Here is a 25,768-nt window from a genome sequence, read left to right on the forward strand (position 1 = left end):
CACTCAACTACCACCCGAGCCCAGCTCTCAATAATAAAAGTGCAAAGCTCATACGCAGAGCAAAAGATGTATTTATACGCAAAAATCAGCTATCTACTTGGCCATTGGCCTGTCGAAGCGCAAAAGTCAACTATCTACTTGGTTGTTGGCCGATTGAAGCCATGCTATAGAAACGAGTCTTCCTCTTCTCCCCTGTCGTAACCTCAATTCGTGCTCTCGTTACCTTGTTTCCTCATTGGTTCCCATACCCATTCATATTTTTAACCCAGGGGTTCTACCCGTATTTCATATTCCATCAGCCCAATATTATGACTTCATGTTTTCCTCATACCATATGTCATTCCATCGATTGTATCCCATTTAACTTATCCCAGCCATCCTTATCCGTCTCGTCGACGAGTTCGTGACTCCTCTCAACTAAAGACTATATCTCGTCCTCAGGTTTTCCTGAAGACTGGCATCGAGCTGCCCGATAAATCTGTCAAATTGAGGAATATTGGCCTTGTAAATGCTGAGAATCTAAACGAATGTTAGCGCATCGCATCGTAACGCCGCTTTTAGGAGAGCTTACATCTTGGAAAGCAGCATGAAGTTCCTGCTTCAAAGGATTCTGCAGATCCATGTTGTAGTTGGCAATAGTGCGGAAGTAGTCGAGAAGTACTGGCTCCATAGCCTGCGGGTTCTCCCGAACAATGGCGGTGAACCCCTTCATCGCCGACGCCTTCTCGTCCATTGTAACAACGTCGTCCATCGCTTGGAGGTACGCACCGGCAAAGTTCCCTAGCCCGTGAGCCATAAGGTGCGCATTCTTTTGCCCAAGTCTACCGAGCGCAGTCGCAGCATTCTCTGCAAGACTACGGGGCACTCGTGGGTTGTTCATCATGTCCACAAATTTGGTCATTAGATCCCGGACAAAGGGAGCCATGCCGTCACCGTATCGCACAGCAATTTCGCCAGCCGACCAGCATGCATTGTTAACGACTCCAAATCCAGTTTCGATTTCCTCGTCCAAGACCTCGTCCATGTCCAGCTGCTTGACGAGGAATGGCAGGAGTTTGGGTAGATGTGGCTCCAGAAGTGGAAAGACAAACTTGGCGCAATCACCAAGCAGGGCGTAAGCTGATTGACGCACTTCATCCGTAGGATCCTCCATGCAGAAGCTCAGAAGCTCAAACAGGGGCTGTGGTGAGCTGCTCACCAATTGTGTAGCTTGCTCGGGGTTCAGAGCTTGGATAATAGCACTCAGAAGGTCCAAGCTAGTAATCAAAAAGTCCTTGTCCGGAGCATCAATTGCGGTGTTGGTCACAGAGGCCAGCGATTGCTCCAAGTTGTTGTGGATAATGCTGATGCAGCGCTGGAAGATCGGGCCAGCGTACGGGGCAAATGCCGTGTCCATAGCAAGGGCGACGTAAGACAGGCATTCGAGCAGCGGGAACATTTCGCGAGATTCGTCGTTCAAGATGCTGTAGCGTGCCAAGAGGGCATCCAGCAGGCCCTTCGCAATCTGGGGTGCAGCAAGCGTGGGGCCAACCTGCTCTGCAAGAGTCTGCACACAGTCATACAAAATGTACATGTTGCGGTCCTTGTATTTTTGGAAGCAAATGACAAATTGCTTGACAATAGGCTCCGTAAAAGGAATCAAGGCCTTGCCAGCACGCTCCTCGACGTTGGCAAAGGCCGAGGCGCCGGCTTCTTGCACCTTCTTGTTTCTATCAAGCATCTTCTGCAAAATACCATCCATCAAAGGCAGGAAGTACTGATCTCGTTGAGACTCAGGCAGAGCAGCTGCCCAGCCAGAGTAGCGGCCCAGAGTCCAGCAGGTGATGGTGCGGATGACCGGCTCGGGATCCGTCAGGAGAGATATCAGATACGGAACCAGCATTGGTAAATGGGGCAGGATGGCGCTCTCGCAACCTTCGGCAACAGCGCCCAGTGCCAATACAGCAGCTTCGCGCTGAGGCCAGTCCTCGTGCTTGAGGTTTCGCTCGAGGTAAGGCAGAATAAATTCGAAGACGGGCGCGCCAAAGTTTCTAGCGAACACGTCAAGCGCCGCTGCAGAGCACTTGCGGACCGTCCATCGCTGGTCGGGATTCTCGTCGCCATCGTCGTCGTCATCATCGATCTCGCCGTCTTCCAGGTCATCCTCCATGCCCGCCACAGCATCATACCCGCCCTTGGCAGAGTTAGGAGTCATGGTGCCGTCGCCGTTGAGCGCGCGAGTCAGATTCTTCTTTGCAAATGCTGGCTTGATATCTTCCGCTCTATCCTCCTCGTCTTCGTCATCGGACTGGCCGCCGAGAAGAGCAATGTCATCACCGCTGTAAACCATGTACTCGAGAAGGAGAGGGATAATCTGTTCGATGTAGGGCCGGAGATGTTGCCAGAGGTCTTCGTGCTCACCGACGGTGAGCCAAAATTCGGCCGCTTCGCAGGAGAGTTCCTCATCTTCACTTCTTTGTTGACGGATAGTATAGTCCACCAGGCCAGCCATATGTGGGATAAGCTTCTCGGGCCGGCGGTCCACCAGTGAGACAAAAGAGCGACAGACCTGTCTGCGGACATCGGCGCTTTCGTCGTTGGCGAGGGTAAACAGGTGCTGGAGAAGATCATCGATGGAGTTGTTCATGGCTTGCGATTCGCGAGGAGTAAAGACATTGATCGCTGTCAGAGCGCCAATTCGGACCTTAGAGAGGGGGCTCTTGGTGGCAGCAATTAGCTGCGGGAGGACGTAGTTGAGAGGTCGCTGGCCGTTGACTTCCTTCGTGAGTAGGCGGGTGTTGTCCTCGCAAATCTTGGACATGGCGGACATGGCACCCTCTTGAGCCTCGTTCGAAACTTGTCCAGAGACATTTCCAAAGGTCTCAATCAGCTGAGGAAGCAGCTCTGGCCAGCCCAACAGGCCACCGCGTTGAACAATCTCGGTCGCGACATTGCCAGCAAAGTTGCGGATTTGGGTGTTCTTGTCTTGCAGGGCAATCGGTATGGCGAGCTTGATAAGCTGCAGACTCGACTCGGGGATGGACTTAAAGTCCGACTTGAGATTGTTCTTGAGCATGATTCCAGCGGCAGAGCGGACAAGATGATATTCGGACTGGGAAAAGGCGACGCCCTCGGGGGGCTCGGGGCTGGAAAGAATGTAGGCGAGGTAGTTGTTGATATCAGGTGAGCTTTTCGCTTGTTTAAGCATCTGTGAAGGAAAGCAGAGGTTAGTTCATGCATGAAAGATCTAGACGGGCTACATTTGCTCACCAGCTCGGCCTGTTTCTGCGCATTCTTGTCGAAGCCACTGAGGGAGTCCTTGAGGCACGCGGCAAGCTGCCTCAAGGACTCGGGGGCAGGCTGCCAAGACATGGCAGCTGATCGGAAACGCGAAAGGCACAACGAGGGTTGTTCGTATATAGCCTAGACCATTGATCTCGTCGCGCGTAAGAATCTATCGTGGGCAGGGCGGTTAGCAGTGACGCCTCAGGCATGGCTGTGTCAGGTGGCAAAGGACGAGAAGAAGTAGGCGGTTTCGATGAGGGAGATTGAGAACATGTAGACGGAAGCAAGGGCGCAGGAGGCACCTGAGGCGGGCGGTAGAGAAGTGCAGCTGCAGCGAGTCCGTGATGGCGGGGGACCAGGGAAATTGAAGGCGGGCAAGGTAGTTTTGGCATTGTCGCGGTGTGCTTACATTCGTTTGCCTATGCAGCCAATTCGAGATATCGCAGTGGTGCCAGACAGATGGCGAGAAGGGGCTGTGAAACAGGTGAATGAGCGGTCCTCGTTACAATCGGCCACTGGAGGGGAGAGGAGTAATGTTCTGGCCAAGGGTCGTCCTGACCAAAACCATGGAATCGAGGATTTAGGCCCCTCTCTGAGAAGCCCCCACCACAAGAAAAATTGGCGTTGGCGCCGCGTGGTGCGGGTAGTCAAGTAGGTACCTCTAAGCGGGTAATGCTAAGGAAAAGTACTTGCCTCGTTTTTTTCTCGGTTGGTGAAACGCAGACAGCGTAGATATTGCTGTCCTTTCGTTCCAGGTAATACCAGTTCACGTCGTATTGGAAAGTTGGCACAGAAGCGGCGCTTAGCGGGATGCGATAACAATAAACCCCCCGGTCTCTCGCGCAAAATGCGTTGGCAGCTGCAAGTCTTTTTAATCGCTGCTAAATCTTGGCTTGAAGCGGTGCCCCCCTTCCTGTGATTCACTCTGCCCTGACAAACACGGGCAAACAGCCTTAGAGGCTCGTTTTTTACTATTCTAATTGCTGCTGAGGACGCACGGCTAATATGAACAGTCGCTGATGTTATGATTACTGACCTCTGCCAATTTTCAGTGCCCTACATGATCACTATGATAGTGGCACTACTGATATTTGGTTGCTGTCGAGTGGTTGATCATCTGCCCCAGTCCGAACAGCTTTATACATGAGTAGGCCATCTCATCACACCAGAAGCCGCCACTGGCCCATTCGGCCTTTGCTAATTCAGGACTCACCCAACCAGGTGTGACAAACAGGGCAGAGGGCACACACAGCAAACATGCAAGATCCCGACCGATTCATCCCTCAATCTCGCGCCCTTCATCGCTGCTCCAACCAGCACAGACGATCGAAGGGTTGCCATCCGAATCGCTCGATGAACCCTCTCGGATAATTGCAATTCTCCACAACTTGCCATGCCAAAGATGTCCAGATTCCGCAGGCCAGTTTCTTGCCGCAAGTCCCAATTTCCGTACATACTTGACTCTACGCTCGGTCGCATGGCTCGAGCTATGCGCAGATGTCCGTTTGCCTTGCACATGATGAAATCCGACGCCTCCAGGGCTCGTGGGAACGTCACAGAGGTAAAATCTCCGGGGATTGGACCGCACAACTCCTTCGGGTGCCGCGCTACGAAGCTCCGTTGACTCCTTCGCTCTGGAGAAGGCCCGCTTTCCTCAGTTGACCGGAAACGACCTCAATCACATCCTCCAGCGCCTCCATCTCCTCTTCTACCGTGCCGCCCATGCCAGCATTTACGAAACTTATTGAATTTGTCACGTAAATGGGCCGGTTGGCCTTTCGAGCCAGAATCCTCGCAGTTCGTGTTGTGAATTCAAGCGTTGCCTCTGTTGTGAAAATTGTGGTAGCCAGTGGCTGTTGGGGGTTGAATCTCTGCTGACAGTTAAAATGGGTTTCCTTTCCCCCCAAGTTTGAGGGTTTTTGTGCGTACATCAGGAAGTGCATAAACCATAGAGCCCATCGGCGTCGTAGTCCCGAGTTCTTCTTGCGATGCTGTTGTGAGGGATACCATCACCGCCTTATCGAGATCCGTGACGCGGATGTAGATGCGCGTGTCCAGCGATTTAGGTAGCGGTACCGACACTTCGGTAACATGCGTCTCTTTTAAGGCCATTTTTAGGCGCGGAAACTTGACTTCCTGCTTGGGTATTGTTGCTGATGATGTTGATGGTGAATGGTGCAGCTTCAGGCCTGAAGCTCGTTGCACACAGATCACATGATTGGTTGGTTTCGCACTGTAGCTAGCCCATATCATATCGCCCAAAATGGCACGATATCAACCCACACAGAAGCCATCGACTCGACCAAGCTTTTTTACTTTTTCCTCCAAAATTCGAGATATTTCAGTTTTGATTTCCCCCAGAGTTAGAACGAGCTGTCGATCAGGTCCATCGTTGCAGACTTTCGATTTATTCTCCTTACCCCGCACCTGCACCTCATTGCCCACTCCCGACGTCGGCTCCAAGAGCTCCGGCCCAAGCTCTCAGAGCATGGCGACCATTCCAACAGGGCAAAATGCATCAACGCAACCTCAGGCTTCAGAAGAGAGTGTATGGGGGGGTGTAGAGGACAATCTTGGCGACCCGGAAGAAACAAGGGTCATTTTCTCTGCCCTAGACTCTTTTTCGTACGTGATTGGCCAGGGGTTGATAAGGAACAGCTAATTAATTGGAAATAGACAATATGCCAAAATTGCCCATTTCAATGTCACGCACCTCAGAAGACGTTCTTTCTATGCGCTTCCACAGGCGCAGTGGCAGATGTTGGCGGGGCCTCCGTTCAGCTTTCTGGAAACCCTCGACAAGGCCGACGCGGCCATCGACTCAAACGCCGAGCTTGCAAGGGCGATTCTCAAGTCTGGGCTGCAAGCCTTTCAAGGGATGCTAGATGCACCCGGCGCTACGGACGTGGCCATGCCGCATGAATGGGCTGGAGTTGCCAAGCACATAGACATTGACAAGGCTAGAAGCACTATTCGCCAATTCTATCGTGACTGGACCGCAGACGGCGCGAAGGAGAGGGAGGCTTCCTACGGGCCCATCATGAAGGCTCTCGCCGAGGAAAGGTCCAAATCAGCAAATGAAGGACTCTACAAAGTACTGGTCCCCGGAGCCGGTCTGGGAAGGCTTGTATTCGACCTGTGCCACGCTGGGTTCGAAGCAGAAGGCAATGAGATCTCATATCACCAGCTCATTGCATCGTCATTCATCCTGAACGAGTGCCAGGGTCCAGAGCAGTTCACCATCTACCCCTGGGTACACACGTTTTCCAACCATCTAACGCGGGAGAACCACTTGAGAGGATACAATGTACCGGACGTGCACCCCGGGGCCGCGCTCGCCGCCGTCGCCAATCGCGGCATCATGACCATGTGCGCCGCCGACTTCCTCTGCCTCTACGGCGACGACGAGCACGCAGGCCAGTACGACTCCGTCGCGTGCTCCTTCTTCCTCGACACGGCCCCCAACCTCATCCGCTACCTAGAGGTGATCCGGCACTGCCTGCGGCCGGGCGGTGTCCTGGTCAACGTCGGCCCCCTGCTGTGGCACTTTGAGAACAACGCGCCGGGCAACCACGGCAACGACGATGACGGGGACGGCGACCACGACCACAGGAACTCGTCGGGCATCGCGGACCCGGGCAGCTTCGAGCTGGCGAATGACGAGGTGATGGCGCTTCTCGCGCGGCTGGGGTTCGTGGTCGAGTGGCTGCGGACGGGCATCGAGGCGCCGTACATACAGGACAGGGATAGCATGCTGCAGACGACCTATAGGGCCAACGCGTGGCTGGCGCGAAAGCCAATGACGGAGGCGTCATAAGCTCTCCTGATGGTGTGACATCTGGATGGATGATTGCATAGCGGCATATAGACACACGCGGAAAAGAATCACTTGAGCAAAGTTCCATCATTTTTCAACCTTTGTTGTATTTCATACGTATCATTGACTAGTTCGCCTGCTACAGCTTGGCAGAGAGCATCTCGCCACGCTGCCAGAGCGAGCCACCGTCGACCGCCAGCGTCTCGCCGTTGACGTGCGCGCCCGCTCGGCTCGCTAGGTACACCACCGCGCCCGCAATGTCCTCCGGCTCGCCCAGGCGCCTCATCGGGTTCCCCTTGGCCATCTCCGCCGCGCCGCCCGTCGCCTCCATCAGCCCGTTGCTCATCTTGCTCGGGAAGAAGCCCGGGCAGAGCGAGTTGACCGTGACGTGTCGCGGCCCGAGCTCCACCGCCAGGTTGCGCCCCAGGTGCAGCACCGCCGCCTTGGACGCCGAGTAGCCGTAGGTGCCGTGAGCGCCGAGGCTGCCGACGCCGAGCCCCGCGACGGAGGAGGTGATGATGACGCGGGCCGGGTCGCGGACTGTAGCGCGGCGCGTGAGCAGCGGCGCGAACTCGCGGATGGCGTTGAAGACGCCCCGCACGTTGAGGTCCATGACCTTGGCGAAGGCGTCGTCGGGGTGCGAGTCGAAGGGGGCGCCCCAGGTGGCGCCAGCGTTGGCGAAGAGGATGTCGACGTGGTCGGTGTGCGCGCTGACGGCGGCGAGCAGCTGCTTGATGCCGGCGAGGGTGGAGGAGTCAGCGGGGACGGAGATGACCTCGGCGCCGGGAGCGAGGTTGGGCTGCGCGAGGAGGGCGGCGACGGCCTCGTCGCACGCCTTGGCCTTGCGCGACGAGATGAAGACCTTGGCGGCGCCGGCCTGCAGGAATCTAAAGGTTGTCGGCAAAACTGTGTTAGCTGTTTCTGGCTTGTTGGTGGGAAAGCGGGAAGCTTGGAGGACGGGAAGGGAGGGAAGGCGTACGCAGAGGCGGCGTGCAGACCCAGGCCGCGGGAGCCGCCAGTCACGACGGCGACCTTGCCCTTGAGGGAGAAGAGCGAGGGGAAATCTCTCAGAACAGCCTCGGACATGTTGGCGGGTTTATTGGGAGATGTTGGTGATGAGGTGGGAGGGTTGATTGACAAATTGGTCAAAAGCTTTAAAGGTGGCGGCCCAACAGGGTGGAAGCTAGCCGAGGCTCACTTGTTTGCTAGATCGCCAACTTGAAGATGCACAAATGCTTACTAGTCTGAGCAAAGCAACAGACGAAAGCAGAATATTGTCAATGTAGAAGACAGGATTTTGTTTAGTTGAGATGGAGATGGAAAAAAATCTATAGAAATGCTGCAACAGGGGGACAGAGGTTATAACCATATCAAACTCCGTGGACTTCAGGGATCGGACACGGAGAACAGACTGCGATTTTGCGGGGAGGTGAGCCGCAAGCCGAGGCTTGTACTGGCGGAGTTTGGGCCGTCCGGGGAAATGGCTTTGCTGTGTCGGGGCTCACTTCCAACAATGGCGTTAGCTGCGCCTAGCGGGCCGCCAATTGTGTCATCATTGAGATGCTCATCTCATCGAGAAACCCGATGGGGAACTGGACGGGATTTCCGGCTCCGGGGAGAAGATTACCAGTCGCGCCAGGTCTCCCTTGCGCTTCTTTGTTGTTGGGTTTGAGTGAGGATGGATTTAAATGATGCTAGTTGGAATGTTGGTGAAAAGATGAACAGAGGAGAAAGCCTCCCCGACCGTTCCGCCAGCTAGAAGCAGGCCCTCCCCCGTTGACCTCATCAATGATCGAAAGTATAGCGAGACCATGCATGCTGTCATCCTGCCATGGCTCTCTGATACGAAAACCCCGTTTGTGAATAAGAGCCAATAAAACGTATGTAAAAGAGCTGCCAGGTAGATCTCTCCACCTTGTAACCTACTAGTAAGGGCGGCTCAGATCCGGCGTGTGCTTTGAACCTCCAAGCCTCGTCCTTTTCCAATGTGTTCGCCGGTTACCGCCCGCGGATCTTTATTTGTGACGCTGCTGCTTCTGGTGAATCTTCTTGTTCCAGCAGTAGTTGACCGCGTCGCCCACGATCTGCCAGTCGCCCGGGTACACGTGGCCGATGAAGAAGACCTTGACGTTGTGCTCGACGGTGACGAGCTTGGAGTAGTTGACGCGCGACTCGCGCGCGAGCCGATGCCGTGCTTCTCGGGCTTGACCCCGTGCTTCTTGCAGCCCTTGCCGCCGTACGTAAGTATCGGCCTGTCGTCGGCGTGACGGGGAGTAGAAGGGCTTGCGTTAGCGAGGATTTGGCCGCTGGCGCGGGTGTGACACAAGAGGGTGCGTTGACTTACACGCAGGTGCAGTGGCCTTGGTCGTTGGCGACGACGATGAAGCGCCGAAATCCGACAAAGAATTTCGTGCCGAACTTATTTTCCAGGTCTTGTTTCTTCGACGATGAGGACGAGGATGACGACGACTTGGGCTTTTCGCTCATCGAGCCCTGCGGTTCGGACCAGTGCACTTTGAAAATCTATCCGTTGAAACATGTCAGATTTCCTCCAGGCGAACAGGGGTTTTCCAAAGCGCCGAAACGTTACCTCTCCCGGCTGGAAGCGTGCCGAGTGCTCTATTTGATACCCTGCGTTTTTTTCGCCTGTCAGGAACGCTTTCGAGTTCAATTCGACCAGGGAGAATAAATACGTGGATCAAGCTCCGTTTCGCCATTCTCTGCCATTTCGGGCATGTAGTCAGCATCTGCCGTCTCGGCTGTCTCAGACTGCTGCGGTGTGGGTGAGCCGCCGTCCGATTCGCTCCGCACTTGGCCTTGGCCTTGATTAACAATAACCTCCACGCGCCGCTGGGTATTGAGTTACCGTGTCTGGGGGGTGCTGCCGCTCCGTCAAAGTCATCGCCGGCATACTGCTGTGCCGCCGTCGTCGAGCTGGTCTGGCTGGAGGACGCTGCTGCCTCGCTCTCATCGGTGAAGGCGGCGTATCTGCGCGCGCGGGAGGGCCATGCTTCAGAATAATATGCAATTAGCCCCGGCGAAAATCTCAAACTTTTAAAATCCTCGTACCACTGGAATAGGCGACTCGGCCCGACCCATACTGCGAATAGTTCACGTTGGCTTGCGGCGGAGCGTCAGCAGCTGGTCGCGACATAACTACTGTGGCGGATTCATACCGGTCGGGGCTTGCTGTTGGTACTCGTCTCCGTGCGCGGACTCAACGACTTTTTTGTTCAGGTAAGTAAGATGCGTGCCGGATGATGGGGGTATCGCAGATTGGCCATGTGTAACGTACATTGCAAGCCGGGACTGTGTGGATGTGCCGTGTCGTCCTGCGACGCGGCCGAAGACTTGCCGTCTGAGCTGGCGTGTCGGCGATGCGACTTGGGTTTTTCCTTGTCTTTGCTCTTCAGTTTGGTCTTCTTGGCTTTGGCCTGTTCCGGCGGTGCCTCGCCCGCATAGGCAGCATAGTCGTCTGGCAGCTCGACTTTCGCGCGATGCGTCAGTGTCTAGGACAAGCAGCAACAAGAGAAACGTGGGAGACGATGGGCCATTGTCTCTGGGTGGCGGGGGCATGGCGTGTGAAACAGGAAGAATGGTAAATCAAGAGCTAGGGCGCAGCGGCTTCAAGTACTGGGTGTAAATGCAGCGAAAAAATTATATTCATACAGTGAGCTTCATTTGTTGTGGTTGATAAACAGTTGAGACGATCTGTTATGTCCTCCACTGGAGCTTCGCGAGGGGTCCGGGAATGACCTGGTTGGTTTAGGTCTTGCTGATCCCATTCGTAATCGAGATGGCCTAGCCCGTGGGAATACTCAGTTATATTTTGATCAGGATATTTTTGGCTTGTAGGGTCCAAGCCGCAGTCCTCCCCTTGTTCGACAAGCCAATCTCTCTCTACCTTGTCTCCTTGCTTGTCTCTCGTCCGGGGAGGGGAGGCGGCGGTGGTCTGGGCGCAAAGTGACGTACTTACCTTGGGAATCCTGGCGAACGCGAAAGTTGGCCTGCTGGCTGCTATCCCAGGTCCATTCCGACCAGGCACCCCAGCGGTGCGATTTGGACTTTGACTTGTGCTTATTCGTATGCATAATGTCATCTTTGTGTGCATCAAGACCCTGCTGCCAGGGGCGCGGCGACGGAGGAAAAAGCTTCTCTCGGAAAATAGTTATGGGATAAAAGAAAATAGAACAAGGGTAAAAAGAAAGAAAAAAAAAGCGTACGATAAACCCGCTGAAATGTACACGGTTACTTGAAGGCCCCAGAACAAAGTTGTCAGGGTCGGGGCGGACGTGGCGCCGGCTGGGAGGGGGCAAGTTCTTGTACTTGGTAGATAATGCAGGTGAACTTGGTAGATGTACGTAGTGAGGCTATGGAAGCACCTTTGTTAGTGCATGCGACTCAATGGGGTAAGGGTCTGCAGATTCATTGAGCTGCAGTATCAGCGGGACGACGGGTACTTTTGCGGCCAATTCTAGCTTTTTGTTGCTTCCAGCTTGTAATTGTGAGCTGCGCAGTGAGAATTGACGGGCAGAGAGAGAGGCCAGCGGGTCTCGCTCCAGCTCGTTGATGTGATGTGAGAGAGGGAGGGACAGATGAAGAGAGGGCATTGATTGGATGGCCAGGACATTGATTGGACGGCCAGGGGGGATGGGATGACCACCAGGTTCGGGGTAGCACAAGACACGGGCCATTGGAGATGGAGCAAGGCGCTTGTGTTTGACAAGAAATGCAAGTAATAACGAATCTGCATCTTACAAGGCAGACTTTTGGTTAGGAGTGGAGCGAGTGCCGCCTCAGAAGGTCATTTGTCTGTAACTCACTGGGCAATGCAGGGGGATAACACGTAGCTAACTTGATGGATCATGCATATTCTTCTACAGCGATTTGCACCAGAGAGCAGGACGGCTATGTTAACTAGTGCGTGCTGCATGGCATAAGCGGACAGCTGTCGGACTGACTCGAAGGGCTTTGACCATGGCTAAATGTGCCGCCAGTCAGTCAATAATAAATTGATCGAAGCCAGCAAGTCTGGCCAGAGCCCCCGGAACTCAGCCGTTTCTCACTACCAATACCAACCGAGGCAAGTCGCCCAACCCCAACGGTGCAAATGGGGGCATCAGTGCAGATGCAACTCCCATCCACATCACCGAACCGAGCGGGGGTTACTCCTCAAGTTTACGTTCAAGTGACCATCAACCCCCCAGCTCGGCTGGTGTCAGCCCATATGAGCCACCAGGCAGGCCGACGCCTTTTTGGCCCATCAGTGCCATCACCCACCAACCGATGGGCTCTGTCGGCTCCTCACGGTTTCCTTCCCCGGTCCTCCACCTTTTCCTCGCTACGTAGTTGCACAAACTACTAGCATACACTACCTAACTTACCAACTAACAAACTAACAAGCCCGCCGTTGACACGTCTTCTCGAGATGACTAACTAGTTGGAGGGCTGTTTCCGCGTCCTTTGTCCTTTGTTTCCTCCCCCTTGCGGCGGGCGAGCCCGTTGCGGGATGGGTGGTCCACAGCAGCCCGTGCTTCCCCGCGGCGTCAGCCTCGCCGCCGTCCTCTGCAGAAGAAAGACAGCAGTCAACCGTGACGAAGGAACAAGAAGAAGAAAAAAAGGCTGAAGAGGTGGGTGGGCTAAAACGCGGCCGGTGCTTGTGGCGTTATGGCTCATCATCGCGACGAGGACAAAGGACGCGTTGTGTTATGCGTGTACCAACAGACGCCATCCGAGTGATGAATCCCTCTGGCTTGCAGAAGAGAGTGCCCATTTTGCATCGTAATTCAGTCCGCACACCACTCGGCCACGGTACTTCCTAGCGTCTCACCAGACTCGAGAATCACGCCGCAGAATCTTGGCGGATCAAGCGTATGCGGGCTGCTGCCTCTTTGCTTTTTTGCTGGTGACAAGTTGCCTACCCCGCAGCAAGCAAGCCCTCACGCCGTGGCGTTTTCGTTACCTCGTCGCGCTGAGGCGGAAATTTATCCGTTGCCTGGCTGAGAGGATGGTAGGATGGATGGAGGGATGGATGATGGGTGGGCAGATCCTCCCATACGTGCCGGTTCGAAAAGCTGCGGAGCCTGATCGACCTGTGTCGGAGTCTCCTCACCTGTTGTACCTCGTGTTCTATCGATCGATCCTTTTGACCGATCCTTGATGGCCAAAGTAAGCCCTTGCCCCGATTCGTTTCGCAATTCCGTCCCGCTGCCTCCCGTGGCCAGGATACCAAGCCCATGGTTTTATCAAGTCGCAAACGAGCAGAAAATATAAATTGGAAATGCAACATATGTATTATTTGTAATTCAAGTAACAGCTATCACAACTAAGTATATTAAACCTCGAGTACCCCCTGGCAGTCATCAACCAGTAGTGCAAAAAAACGACAAAACTGCATTCATCCTTCACATGTTCAGCATTGCAGCGCCATTCGCCAATATATCAACGTCCAAAGCAGCTAAATAGCCCGTAGCTGCCCTTGGATTTCTTCCCCTCCATTGCCTTGATTTGCCTTCTCTGTCGCTCCGACATCGTCGGTGTGGCAGTGCCTCGGGATGTCAGACTTGCGAAACTTTGCCTAGGAATGTCCTTTCTTTCGCTGTGTGATTTCTTGCGCATGTTTTGTTTCTGCGCGCTTGATTTCCGATATCGAGGCCTTTCGGAGCGCGATGCTGTAGATCGTCGATAGCCATCTCGCACTTGCTTCAAGTCTAGCTCTGCAGCTCTCGACTGCCGAGGTGACTCCAACGACACTTTCGATAGCGGCGAAGTGACGCCGGAATGCAATGGTGAAAAGATGGACCATGGCGGGCCGCTTTCTGCTCTGTGTCGAGAGCTTTTTGCTTGGTGCGTAGAAGAAGAAGGTTTGTCGAGAACCTTTCCACCCGTAACGACTGTATAACCGTTGGGAAACCACGAAAATGTATTGCTGCGGCGCGATCTCTTGCTGGTAGTTGCTGCCCCTTTAAGGCCTGTAGCAATAGTGGTGTAGCCATAACCAGACGACGAGGCTGAGCCATATGCTGCACTTCCATAGGCATATCCGGGCATGACGACAAGCAGTGCTGTCAGCAGAGTTGTCAACAGGGCTATCAAAGTATTGTTATTTTCACTGCTCTCGTATGGTACGCTATAGGATATAATTCCGATTATTTGCTTGTCTTCTGCCTCTGTTTGACCGTCGTTCCAATGCGGCAAGGTAGCCTCGGTGGTCGATCCGTTTGAGTTTGGCCGGCTTGGTTGGCTATGCAGACGATATCGTAGGCTTGAGGTTGCAATACAAAAGCTCTTGGGAGGAGAGCTTGGGTCAAGGTCGTCTTCAAACGTCGAAGATTCGTTTGTCGTCTCCTAGGAGATTGCCGGTGTTTGAGCTGAATATATCTTGGCTAAGACTGTTATTTGCGAACGGTTATCCATCGCAGGTACCAAGTTGTGAGCCTCGGCTAAATAGGAACAAAAAGGTGACATTGAGATTATAGGAAAGGTAGTGAGAGACGAAGAGATCCTGGCAAAGAATGCTGTTGCACGCAGGTCCTGGATGTTGCACGAGGCAGGAGCGTCCGCGACGAGGGGAGTCCCTGGCCACAACAAGCAAGGTGCTGGATGGACCGGTCGGCGTTCACACCTCCACCGGTCTTCATCGGGTGAGCCATTCTGCAATTTCTGACGATCAAACAAAATTCTCTTCGAAAAATTATGACTCCGAGAATGATTTCGGAGCATCACCATTCACGCCGGTCTCGGTGGGTAAGCGCTGCACTAAGCGTGAGTCACGTTAAGCTCAGTGCTCTATAACTACGTGGACACCAACACTGCCGCCGTTTACAACGCCCAACCCCCAGAACTTGATCCCCAAACCACATTTCCGAGGTTCTTCTCGATGTACAGGTGAACATGAGTGTCAATTTCTCCAAGCTTGAGGAAGACACCCTTCGTTTCTGGGACGACATTGACGCCTTTGCGACACAACTTAAACTCACAGAAAACGGCCCTCGCTTTTCCTTCTATGATGGACCTCCTTTTGGTAGGGTTGTTGGCATTCGGTTCGATTATAACAGATAGCTAACCAAAATTCTGATCTACAGCTACCGGTGCGCACCGCAACTTAATCTGCCCAGTCCCGACTCTCGTCGTCTAACACGCGCACTTAAGGGTTACCCCATTACGGACACCTCCTCACCTCCACCATCAAAGACATCATACCTCGGTATTGGTCTATGAAAGGGTACTACGTCGTACGGAGATTTGGCTGGGATACCCATGGTGTACCTGTCGAATATGAAATTGATAAACGCCTTGGCATGTCGGGCAGAGATGCTGTCCAGCAGATGGGTGTTGCCAAGTACAACGCCGAGTGCCGCGGCATCGTGATGCGATATGCGTCCGAATGGCGAGATACCATCAGACGTTTGGGAAGATGGATTGACATGGACGATGATTACAAGGTCGGTATTCACCAGCGCCTAGCCTTATCTCCATGCTAATTCTGGCAGGCCATGGATGTCAACTTCATGGAAACAGAATGGTGGGTCTTCAAGCGGCTTTTCGACAAAGGCCTGGTATACCGATCGTATCAAGTCATGCCTTATTCTACCGCTCTTTGTACTCCCTTGAGTCACATGGAATCCAAACAGGCTGAGCGAATGACTCAAGACCCAGCCATTGTGGTCTCCTTCCCCGTCCTGGCCCAGACAGATCACAGCAATACGTCACTACTGGTCTACACGACGACGCCATGGACACTTCCTTCGAATCTTCTCATAGCTGTTCACAAAGATTTTGAGTATCTCAAAATTCTGGATGAGAATACCGGTCGCCATTACATTACTCTGGAGAATGGCCTCAGGATGCTTTACAAGGACCCCGCCAAGGCCAAATACAAGCTCCTGAGCAAAATGAAAGGCCATGAAATGGTTGGCTGGAAATACGAACCACTTTTCTCGTACTTTGCAGAGCAGTTTTCCGATTGCTTCCAGATTATCGCCGCCGACTACGTCGAAGCTTGTGAAGGTACTGGACTCGTGCCCCAGTCACCAGCCTTCGGCGAGGAAGATTATGAGACAGCAACAGCGGCAGGCTTTATCTCTCCACGACGCCTTCCCCCATGTCCAGTAGATGAGAAGGGTCTGTTTACCTCGAAAGTCGTCGAGTACGCCGGCCAGCACGTCAAAGCTGCTGATAAAGGCATTTTACGGGACCTGAGAAAGACAGGACGACTTGTTCATGAAAGTCAGATTATGCATTCTGACAAGTTTTGCTGGCGTTCTGACACCCAGCTCATTCGACGTGCCGTCTCCTCTTGGTTTGTCAAAGTCACGGAGGATCTTCCCACCATGCAAAGAAACTTACAGGGCACAAAATGGGTGCCATCGTTTGTGAAGGACAAACGTTTCGCGAATTGGGTATCTGGAGCCCACGACTGGAATGTGTCTCGAAACAGATATTGGGGTACACCTATACCAATCTGGGCGAGCGATGACTATGAGGAGCTTGTCTGTGTTGGTAGCATTGAGGAATTGCGCCGTCTGAGTGGCTACGATGGACCACTCGACGACCTTCATCGGGATAAAATTGACCACATTACGATACCATCAAAAAGTGGTAAGGGCCGGCTGCATAGAGTAAGCGAGATTCTCGACTGCTGGTAAGCCTCTCCCTCAATAGAACCTAAAGTAGATGAGATCTTCTAACCATTCCTAGGTTCGATTCTGGATGTATGCCGTACGCTTCTATTCACTACCCCTTTGAGAACAGCGACGCTTTCGAAAATGGACATTTCCCTGCCGATTTCATTGCCGAAGGCCTAGATCAAACCCGCGGCTGGTTTTATACGCTGACTGTCCTTGGGAACTTGCTGTTTGAGAAGTCGCCCTTCAAAAATGTGCTAGTCAATGGCATGGTCCTTGCCGAAGACGGCAAGAAGATGTCAAAGAGTCTCAAAAACTACCCTGCACCGACTCGAGTATTTGACGACTATGGCTCAGACGCTCTCAGACTGTATTTGATCAGTTCACCGGTCGTCAAGGCGGAACCTCTGCGCTTCAAGGAGGCCGGTGTCAAGGAAATCATTTCCAGCGTACTTTTGCCATTATGGAACAGTTATCGCTTCTTCTCGGAACAAGCAGCTTTATACAAGATTAACCATGGGGAGAACCTGGTCATGTCCCCTGACTTTGCCGCCACCGACTTGGCAAACGTTATGGATCGCTGGATACTTGCCCACTGCCAAAGTCTCCTGCAATTTGTTGAACAAGAAATGGCTGGTAAGGTTCAAAAGCCCCTTTTTGATATTCATTAACTTATTCTCTTTAGCCTATCGTCTTTTTACCGTGGTTCCGCGTCTGGTGACAACTATTGACAGCCTCACAAACTGGTACATTCGATGCAACCGGAAGCGCCTCAAGGGTGTCGCTAGCTTCGATCAAAACGACACTTTTACGGCCCTTCAGTGTTTGTTGCAAGTTTTATTCACCCTTGTAAGAACCCTCGCGCCGTTTACACCATTTATTACCGAACACATATACAGGCTGCTCAAGCCACATCTTGCTCCAGTTCTTAGCCAGTTCCAGGATTCACGCAGTGTACACTTCTTACCCTTCCCCACCCTCCAGCACGATTTATTCGACGAAGGCATTCAGCAAAAGGTACAGCTTGTGCAGCAAGTCATTCAACTTGGACGTGTGGCGCGTGAACGCAATGGTATATCTTTGAGGACGCCCCTTTCGAGAGCTGTAGTCATCGCCGACGAGCGCCAGCTGAAAGAGTTGGAATCGGTTTCAGGATACGTGCAGGAAGAATTAAACATTCATACGGTAATTCTGAGTTCTGACGAGGCCAAGTACGATGTTGTACTCGAAGCCAGGGTTGATTGGCCCACACTCGGAAAGAAGCTGAAGAAGCAGGTCCAGTCCGTTCGAAAAGCATTGCCGGGACTGGCTCAAGATCAACTACGCACTTTCCAGCAAACCAAGGTCCTTGAAATCGCAGGGGTCACTCTTGGGGACGGGGACATTACCCTGGTACGATCAGTCCGGCAGAGGAACAACGGGGAAGACGGCAAGCCAAGATGGGAAGCAACTTTTGGTGATGGTGTGATGGTTCTACTTGACATCGAATCGAGTGCGGAGCTGGAGGCAGAGGGGCTGGTCCGCGATCTCATAAGCCGAGTTCAGAAATTGCGAAAGCAGGCCAACCTAGTGCCAACGGAGGATGTGCGGATGGCGTATGCAGTGTTGGCGGACTCGGAAGGACTGAGTCTGAACACGGCCATTGCAGATCACAAGCATCTCATTGCTAGTGCGCTTCGCGGGGAGCTCTTCCTAGAGACTCACAAATCAATGAAGGCATCAGAGACATGCATACTGCGAGAGGTCCAGAATATCAGTGGCGTGACTATCGAACTCGCCTTGTTCAGGGACTAGGAGAAGATGGGATTGGCTTCATTTAAAGAAGTTGCGAGTTGGGGTTCGGCCCGTATTATTAATTAAGTCACATGATTGTCCCTCGCCGTCATTGCCGACTGAGTCTTTGGGAGTCGAGACGGCAGATTTTGAGCTTCAGAGGTAAGCTCCGCTTGTTGCGGGCGATCCTGTCTGAAGTGTTGATGGGCTGGGAAGTCGGCCAAAAAATAGATGAGATGCATTAGCTGGGGCACGGTTTCCTGGAATGGGGTCCGTCCATCGACTTGGACCAACGATGTAATGCAGAGAGAGCAGGGTCGGATAGTGCACCTTTCGCTTAGAAGTTAGGACTCAACTGTCTCAACCGTTTCGGAGTCATGCCATGGGGCGGACGAAATGACAATACTCCTGCCATTGTTAAGATTGAATGCATCACCAACGGCGGTCAACCGGCCGAAGAGAATTGCTTTTGCGGGAAAAATTGGCAGGCCGTTTCTGCCACCTGTGTCGATCACTTTTACGGGCCTTGGACGGCCCATGAAGCGCACAGACAGCAAGAGTTTGGAACCCCTGCCTAGGGCGGCACACCGTTGCGATGTCTTGCTGCTTGTTTTTCACTCATTTCACTGGCCGCGGTGGCTGCAGAGTAATCAAGCCCTCGTGAGTCGCCATGCCGACAACAGCCCACATTGGACGCCACCGAAGAAAGGGGGTCGGCCACCAGGACTTGTAGAAGAAGGCAGGGAGAAGGAAGAAGGAAGCAGTAAGAAAAATGCGGCAGCGAGGCCGCAGAAGCAAAATCCTCAGCCTTCTCGTCGCCCCAATGCATTTGCTCGGCGGCATTCGGTGATCTGTCCTTTTGGGCTGAACCGACGCCACCCTTTGTTTTCTCGCCCCTCCGAGGAGATTGATGTGAAGAAAATGATCCGCTGGTCAGGTCGTGGAGAGACGCCAGTGGTGGCAATTTCGAAAAGAGACGATGATGATATGAAAACCGCGGTGCCTGTCAACCGGCTCACTGGCCTATAACTGCCTGTTTACCTGCTCGCCTGCCTGCCAACCGCCCGTTAGGAATTAAATGGAGGTCTGCCTCGACGGAATCGACCCCCCGGAAGAGCCAATGCCCAAAACCGACTAACCTGGGCCCCGATGCTTCCACACATATGGGTCCATTGTTGATTGGGGATGCTACGATCGGCACTTGTCGTTTCTCTCTTGGCACTGGGGGGAGCCCATTGGCTCGAGTCTATCAGCCTATCCGGTACGACGGTTTAGTGGTCGCTGGTGTCGCGGGCCAGATGACTGGTGCCTGAGACGAAAGGTCCCTTCTTCCCCAGAAAACTGTTTCACCAAAAGGGGTTTCCTGTTTTCAATGTGTCTCTGCGCTCTGAAGAAGGGGAATAGTCTGGCTCGGTTATGAAGTTGTCTCTGTCCACCATCTTGGCGGGCGAACTAATAAATGGCATAGCTGGCTTGGTTGGGCTGGCAGCTCGGTTGTGGTCGAGGAGGTCCCCGAGCACAGGAGCGCGGCAGGCTGGGTGGCTGAGAGACCGAGTCATCGAGGTGCGTCGGCGAGTCGTTTGAGAGTTCCAATATGCAGGCAAGGTAGCGTCGGAAGGCCAATGAACTGGAAAAGAACCCCTGTAGAACTTGTCAGCCAGCTTCCGAGTATGTGGCATGAAGCAGGGGGGACAGGGAAGCGGCAGTTCGCTTCCCGTCACATGCGTGGTGGGATGGCAGACGTCGCAGCCGGATCAAGAGCAGCCATTTTCTCTGTCTCTGTTCCTGTCTCTGCCTCTGCCTCTTCCTCTTCCTCTCCCGCCCCTGTTCCGCCGAGGACGATCAACACTTCTCTCCATAGCGGCCAGAGTGGGATACGCACCTTGCTTGATGCCCAGGCTCGAAAACGGGGCCCGCAAACCGGGGAGTCGTGATCGTGGGACCACGGAGAAAGGAAGCCATCGGCAAGTTCTTGGGTCCACCCATATCCTTGGGTGGGATATTTCGTTGTCTTGCCTGGCCTGCCCCGGCCGGCTCTTGTCTTGCGAGTAAATGCACACTTTGTTGAAAAAATCACAAAGAGGAACCAAGATAGATTGCATTCTGCTGCGATAAATTGCCACCGAGTTGTTGCTAGGTAAGTCGGCGAGGAACCAGTATGGCCTCCAAATACATATAGCCTGGCCCCAACTCCACCAAACGCACCCCGATTGCATCCTGCGATTCCTTCTTTCAAACACTCAGTATCGGCAAGGCGTTTCAAAGTCTTCCGTCTCCTTTGCTGGTGGTTCCTCTCCTTCATCCTGCCCCCCTCTTCTCCTATATTGATGTTCGATCTATATCAGCTTTCCTTTTTTTAATCTTGGCACATCACCTTGACCGCGCCGCGAACCACTTCAGATCTCGTCCGTTTGCAAAACCCTTCGTTCTCTGGCTCTTGAGCCGCCGATAGAACCATGCCGGCGACACTCACCGCAGGGCAGCTCGATGCCATCAGTATTATCGAGAGAGCCTGCTCTGTCTTTTCGCTCCTTGGATGTCTCTTTACGATTGTCACGTTTTGCAGCTCGAGTGCTTTCCACAAGCCCATCAACCGGCTCGTCTTTTATGCGTCCTTTGGCAACATGATGACCAACGTCGGCACCCTCATGTCACGGTCCTACCTGACTGACATCTTGTCTGCCGGCTGTCAGTTCCAAGCCTTTTTGATTCAGATGTGAGTGTCATTTGATCTCGACAAACCTGACCCTTGTAAGCGGTCACTAACACAGGCTACGTCGCAGGTTTATGCCGGCTGATGCCTTCTGGACACTGGCCATGGCTGTCAATGTCTATCTTACCTTTTACTACAAGTTCGATGCCGTTGCTTTGAGACGGATGGAAATCCCATACCTAGTGCTCTGCTACGGTGTACCATTGATCCCGGCTTTTGTTTTCATCTTTGTCGAGAACCAGCATGGCGTCCGCGTCTATGGCAACGCGCTTCTCTGGTGTTGGATCTCGTCAGATTGGGATATCTGGCGTATTGCAGCGTTCTATGGTCCTGTCTGGTATGGTGTTCCTTGATACTCACCCACATTATCTGCCCGTCGCATTGCTAATCCGTATTAGGGTCGTCATCATCATCACCTTCTTCGTCTACATCCGCGCCGGCCGTACCATCTACGAGAAGCGCAAGCAGCTGCGCGACTTCCACTCCTCCACCGACCCAGACCCTCTGTCTGTTAACGGTGACGCGCATTACTCGGTGAGGACCACAGAGGTCACCATCACCAGCGAGGCCATCAACACCGCCGACGGTGCCCCCGCGCCGTTTGGTCGGCACACTGCCATCAGCGCGCAGCCCCCCAAGCCCTCGCCCGAAGACAACCGCGCGTACTCTATCCATGTCACCTCGCACTCGATCGGCTCTGTTCACTCGGCCGAGGACGTGGAGCTACCGCTTCAGGGCCGCGATGAGCCCCCTAAACCGTCGTTGCCGACGACTACGCCGCAGCCCATCAGCAGCTTTACCACGCGGCCGCAGCCGCCGCCCCGTGTGCCCCGTGTGCCGAATCCGCATCGCCGCCGCAACCATGAGCTCAACAACGCGGCGTGGTCGTACACCAAGTGCTCTATCCTTTTCTTTACTGTTATCCTTATCACTTGGATCCCGTCGAGCGCCAACCGCGTGTACTCGGTTATTCACAAGAACGAGATCAGCATCGTCCTCGAGTTCATGAGCGCCTTTGTGCTACCGCTGCAGGGATTCTGGAACGCTGTGATCTATGCCACCACCTCGTGGGCGGCGTGCAAGAACTTCTTCCAGGATCTGCGCTACCGCAACCGGCCCGATATCACGGAGCTCGTCGACGGCCCCTCAACATCAGGCGCACGTGGGGGCCACTCAGAGTACCCGGCGTCGTCGTTTCCTACCGCGGGTGCACAAAAGAGCAGGTTCGGCGCGGGAGGCGGCTTCCTTGGCGCATCATCGAAGCCGACGCCTGCGAAGCCATTCGATAGCGAGAGCGCCACAGAGCTATCGACGACGCGGACGAACTCGGCAGATGGCCAGAGGAACTAACAGATCTTCCGGGCTTCGCTTTTTTTGTTTCTGGCTCGAACGATTGACTCCCCTACTACTAAAACCGTAATTTTAATTTGGTTGCGAGATTTCTTCACGGTCTATCTGTTTCAATTTTTTGAGATGGAATGTGCCGCGTCTCTGACGACGATTTCTTCATGTGGATATACAGAACATTTTCCTTTCAAACCGGCGGCTGCTGTTCTTTTCCATGTACATACTTTTTACGACCCCTTTACGCTTATTTTTCTACTATACCTTTTTGTTTTTCGAAAATAGCGGCGGACTTAAAATACAAAAACTTGATCAATCACATTTTTTCACCTCAACTACTATCTGGGCCACACTGACATCTGGTGAACACCAGTTCATTCGGTCGCCCCCGCATTGTCAGATGAGGAAGTACACAAACTAGTATCCTTTTGAAGACTTCTCCCCATCCGTGTCCGTGTCGTCGTATCCAAGAACCAGTTTTCGGGAAGAGGGAACGAGGAGGAGCCCATCTTTTACCCCGTCCTTGTGTCAGTGCGGCGCGGCAAACCCTGGACCAGGTGCCCCGCCGCCCCTGGCGCAAGCCTCCAAACAAGGGTGTTGATTCAGGCGCAACAAAATGCGGGTTGTGAGCCATTGGTTAGTTCTTTTTATACTAGTCTATCTAACTGGAACAAACTGTCCATCGAGAGGGCTGAGTACTAGTAGATCAACAAGCTGGTAAACGAGCATCATCACTGCGTTGGGTGGTAGACGGCGTTCAAGGCATGCTCTGCGGGCTTTCTGTTCAACGAGCAACAGAGACCCCGCCCCAAGCGGCTGTGCTGGTTTTTTTTTTTTCATCCGGAGAAAAAGTTCCTGAAAAGGTTCTGTTGCCTTGATCTGACTAGTGACGGTTGTGCAAACTCATCCATGTTTGCATAGCATTGCCATAAGTTTGGCCGCCGGACGAACAGCGCATAAAGTTATTATGCTATGCTTAACTTGAGGCGACGGGCGCAGCCGTATTTTGCAGGACACGAAAGCTTCGGAAATAAAGCAGGTTTTGTTGGCAAAATCTTTTTCTTCATTGTCTATTCATATGTAAATATCGTCATGGTTCGTTACGCTTAAGATTCTGTTCGCGACAAACAAAAACATTTTGACAACAACAAAAAATATTGACTCTGACCCTTATCAACTGAAACTCAACAAGATAAAAAACACACTTCTGTTTCCCGCTGGTAAATGAAAATTAGCTCCCCCTCCCTTCCGCATATTCGCAGAATGTCTCTTTTCAGACAACATTCTGCTCGAACTTGACGGAGTCGATAACGTGGTACTCCCAAAAGGTACCAAGCTCCAGGCATTCCTCCACGCACGATGGGTCATCCCACCACCAGGTGCTGCCTGGTGTGACGTACGGGCCCCAGACTTCCATCCAAAACATGCGCCCGACCAGGCTGCGCAGCTCTGCCTTGTCGCGCTGCTCCTGGTACATCCTCTCGATGCTGGGGTCCGGGTCGCGATGGACGTCGAGGCCGCGCGCGTTCTCCTGCAAGGCGAAGAACTTGACCTTTGTGCGGCGGCTCCCCTTGCCCCGAAGGCCGGCGTCGCCCAGCAGTTTCGGGAACAGCCTGCTAGGCTCCAGACAGCGCGAGTTGCGCTCCAGGTTGGGGAAAAGGTGCCTTTCCATCCAAAACCGGAGTCTGTGGCCAAGCGTTTCGGCATACGGTAGCGGATCGATAATTGTGAGCTTGAAGGATCCGCCCAACTTCAGGCACTTATGCACACAACTCAGCACGTTGGGGAGCACATGGTACGGGCATCCAGACGGCAGTGAGAACGAATATACTGTCTGGAATAGGCCCAGTGCCATGGGGAAGCGCGTCGACTCTACCGGTGGTGCTGGGATGCGTTGGACGTTGCTCGACCAGCTGACCACAGAGCTCTCCCGGTTCAGGTGATACACCTGTGTCTCTGGGTGAACAGCACTGATGTACGTTGCATAAGCTTTCAACTGTTAGCGTTTTCTCCCTATCATGGAACGAGCCGTAACTACCTTTTGGCTCGTAGAGCAGCATAACCAGCGCTGTGGCGGGAAGGGACGTGTTGTGGCAGTCTTCGTCATGGTCTGCTATATAGCCAAGACCATGAAGAAGAGAAAGCATCCAATGTTGTTTGGAATTCTCTGTTCCAACTTCCTGGTCCTCATCAGACCTGGATGCGAAAACCTTCTTGACCTTTGCCAAGATCATAGCAGTTGGTGCCCCTGCGGCGCATCGAGCACCAGTCATCCCGTTGGGAACGGCAAATGCCTCCGTCATGATCACCTTTTCTTTTTTTGCGACCTTCTTTGAGACATTTCTAGCGGCCCTCCTGGTCTGCCTTGCATCGTGATCCTTCCACTGTGATGGGCTTCGCCAGGCCGCAGGGTTATTGATCTCCAAGGGCGTCGGCACGGGTCGCCGGGGCGATCTTGGAGGTGGCGTTAGAATCACTGGCGACTCCGGTAGATTTTCTGAGCGGCAGGATTCTTCGATGCTACAAGGGCTGTTAGCATCATGACTCAGGAAGTATTCTGGACAATTCGCATACAGCTTGGAGGGTGACTTTGGCGGCGTGTCAAGCAGAGCACCAACTGATGGTATCTCTCCCTTGGCCTTGGAAGAAGTTTCCGGGTTTGGGATGGTCGAACATGGTACGTCTTGGGCGTCGACTCTGAGTGGCAAGTCGCCCAGCATTTGGATCAGGGCACCAATGTTAGGCGCCTCAGTGCTGCTACCCTTCGGTCCGGAGCTTGCCACGTTGGCAGTGATGGAATCGATACTTCCAAGCGACTGCGCAAGACACTCTATAGAGGAAGACTGTTAGCCATTGCTTTTTTTATCTTTTAGTGAGAATCCTTACCATCAAAGGTTGGCAGCGTGTCACGATCGCTACCAGAGAAGGGAGCCTCGGGCCCATCCTTGTTGGGCGAAGTAGGTGCCGTGGTCACCATGCCTGAGCTTCTTCGACTTGAGGAGTCGAAGGTCTGCGAGAAAGGCGAAAGGGTGGAGGTGAGGCTCGGGGTGGCCAGACCAGAAAACGACGGGCAGCGATCGGTGTCCTTCCCTTTCGAAATGCCAGCGTTTTTGGCGCTTCTAGACCGAAAAAAGCTGAATGGTGACTCGGAGGATGAATTTGAAGACGAAGTCGTAGCCGAATCTCTTCCTGAGCGGATGCTACTCTGTTCCTTGTCCTGCCTCAGTTGAC

At 53.4% G+C, this 25,768-nt stretch overlaps 7 protein-coding genes across 7 annotated transcripts; 3 read left to right on the forward strand and 4 right to left on the reverse strand.

Moving 5' to 3' along the window:
- Nucleotides 1-417: 417 nt before the first annotated feature.
- On the reverse strand, nt 418-3,351 carry ISF_04002 (importin beta-2 subunit; the record flags this gene model as incomplete). The annotated part of the gene is made up of 3 exons (XM_018847608.1): nt 418-519; nt 572-3,187; nt 3,250-3,351. 3 exons carry the CDS (start codon nt 3,349-3,351, stop codon nt 418-420), a joined length of 2,820 nt encoding a protein of 939 aa, XP_018705188.1.
- A 2,671-nt stretch (nt 3,352-6,022) lies between these two features.
- On the forward strand, nt 6,023-7,081 carry ISF_04003 (N2227-like protein; the record flags this gene model as incomplete). The annotated part of the gene is made up of 1 exon (XM_018847609.1): nt 6,023-7,081. One exon carries the CDS (start codon nt 6,023-6,025, stop codon nt 7,079-7,081), a length of 1,059 nt encoding a protein of 352 aa, XP_018705189.1.
- A 139-nt stretch (nt 7,082-7,220) lies between these two features.
- On the reverse strand, nt 7,221-8,167 carry ISF_04004 (3-oxoacyl-acyl-carrier-protein reductase; the record flags this gene model as incomplete). The annotated part of the gene is made up of 2 exons (XM_018847610.1): nt 7,221-7,968; nt 8,061-8,167. 2 exons carry the CDS (start codon nt 8,165-8,167, stop codon nt 7,221-7,223), a joined length of 855 nt encoding a protein of 284 aa, XP_018705190.1.
- A 929-nt stretch (nt 8,168-9,096) lies between these two features.
- Nucleotides 9,097-11,172, reverse strand: ISF_04005 (hypothetical protein; the record flags this gene model as incomplete). Its single annotated transcript, XM_018847611.1, has 10 exons — nt 9,097-9,231; nt 9,291-9,333; nt 9,426-9,604; nt 9,672-9,712; nt 9,775-9,897; nt 9,948-10,091; nt 10,151-10,201; nt 10,258-10,305; nt 10,377-10,568; nt 11,058-11,172. The coding sequence occupies 10 exons, from the start codon at nt 11,170-11,172 to the stop codon at nt 9,097-9,099; spliced, it is 1,071 nt and encodes a 356-aa protein (XP_018705191.1).
- A 3,802-nt stretch (nt 11,173-14,974) lies between these two features.
- Nucleotides 14,975-18,501, forward strand: ISF_04006 (isoleucyl-tRNA synthetase; the record flags this gene model as incomplete). Its single annotated transcript, XM_018847612.1, has 6 exons — nt 14,975-15,104; nt 15,166-15,171; nt 15,233-15,525; nt 15,574-16,724; nt 16,781-17,343; nt 17,393-18,501. The coding sequence occupies 6 exons, from the start codon at nt 14,975-14,977 to the stop codon at nt 18,499-18,501; spliced, it is 3,252 nt and encodes a 1,083-aa protein (XP_018705192.1).
- Nucleotides 18,502-20,936: 2,435 nt separating this feature from the next.
- Nucleotides 20,937-22,543, forward strand: ISF_04007 (GPCR, family 2-like protein; the record flags this gene model as incomplete). Its single annotated transcript, XM_018847613.1, has 3 exons — nt 20,937-21,196; nt 21,264-21,530; nt 21,592-22,543. 3 exons carry the CDS (start codon nt 20,937-20,939, stop codon nt 22,541-22,543), a joined length of 1,479 nt encoding a protein of 492 aa, XP_018705193.1.
- Nucleotides 22,544-23,810: 1,267 nt separating this feature from the next.
- On the reverse strand, nt 23,811-25,514 carry ISF_04008 (hypothetical protein; the record flags this gene model as incomplete). The annotated part of the gene is made up of 4 exons (XM_018847614.1): nt 23,811-24,526; nt 24,576-25,057; nt 25,112-25,367; nt 25,424-25,514. The coding sequence occupies 4 exons, from the start codon at nt 25,512-25,514 to the stop codon at nt 23,811-23,813; spliced, it is 1,545 nt and encodes a 514-aa protein (XP_018705194.1).
- Nucleotides 25,515-25,768: the final 254 nt, after the last annotated feature.

Source organism: Cordyceps fumosorosea (genome assembly GCF_001636725.1).
Source record: "Cordyceps fumosorosea ARSEF 2679 chromosome Unknown scaffold_8, whole genome shotgun sequence".
Classification (NCBI taxonomy): Eukaryota; Fungi; Ascomycota; class Sordariomycetes; order Hypocreales; family Cordycipitaceae; genus Cordyceps; species Cordyceps fumosorosea.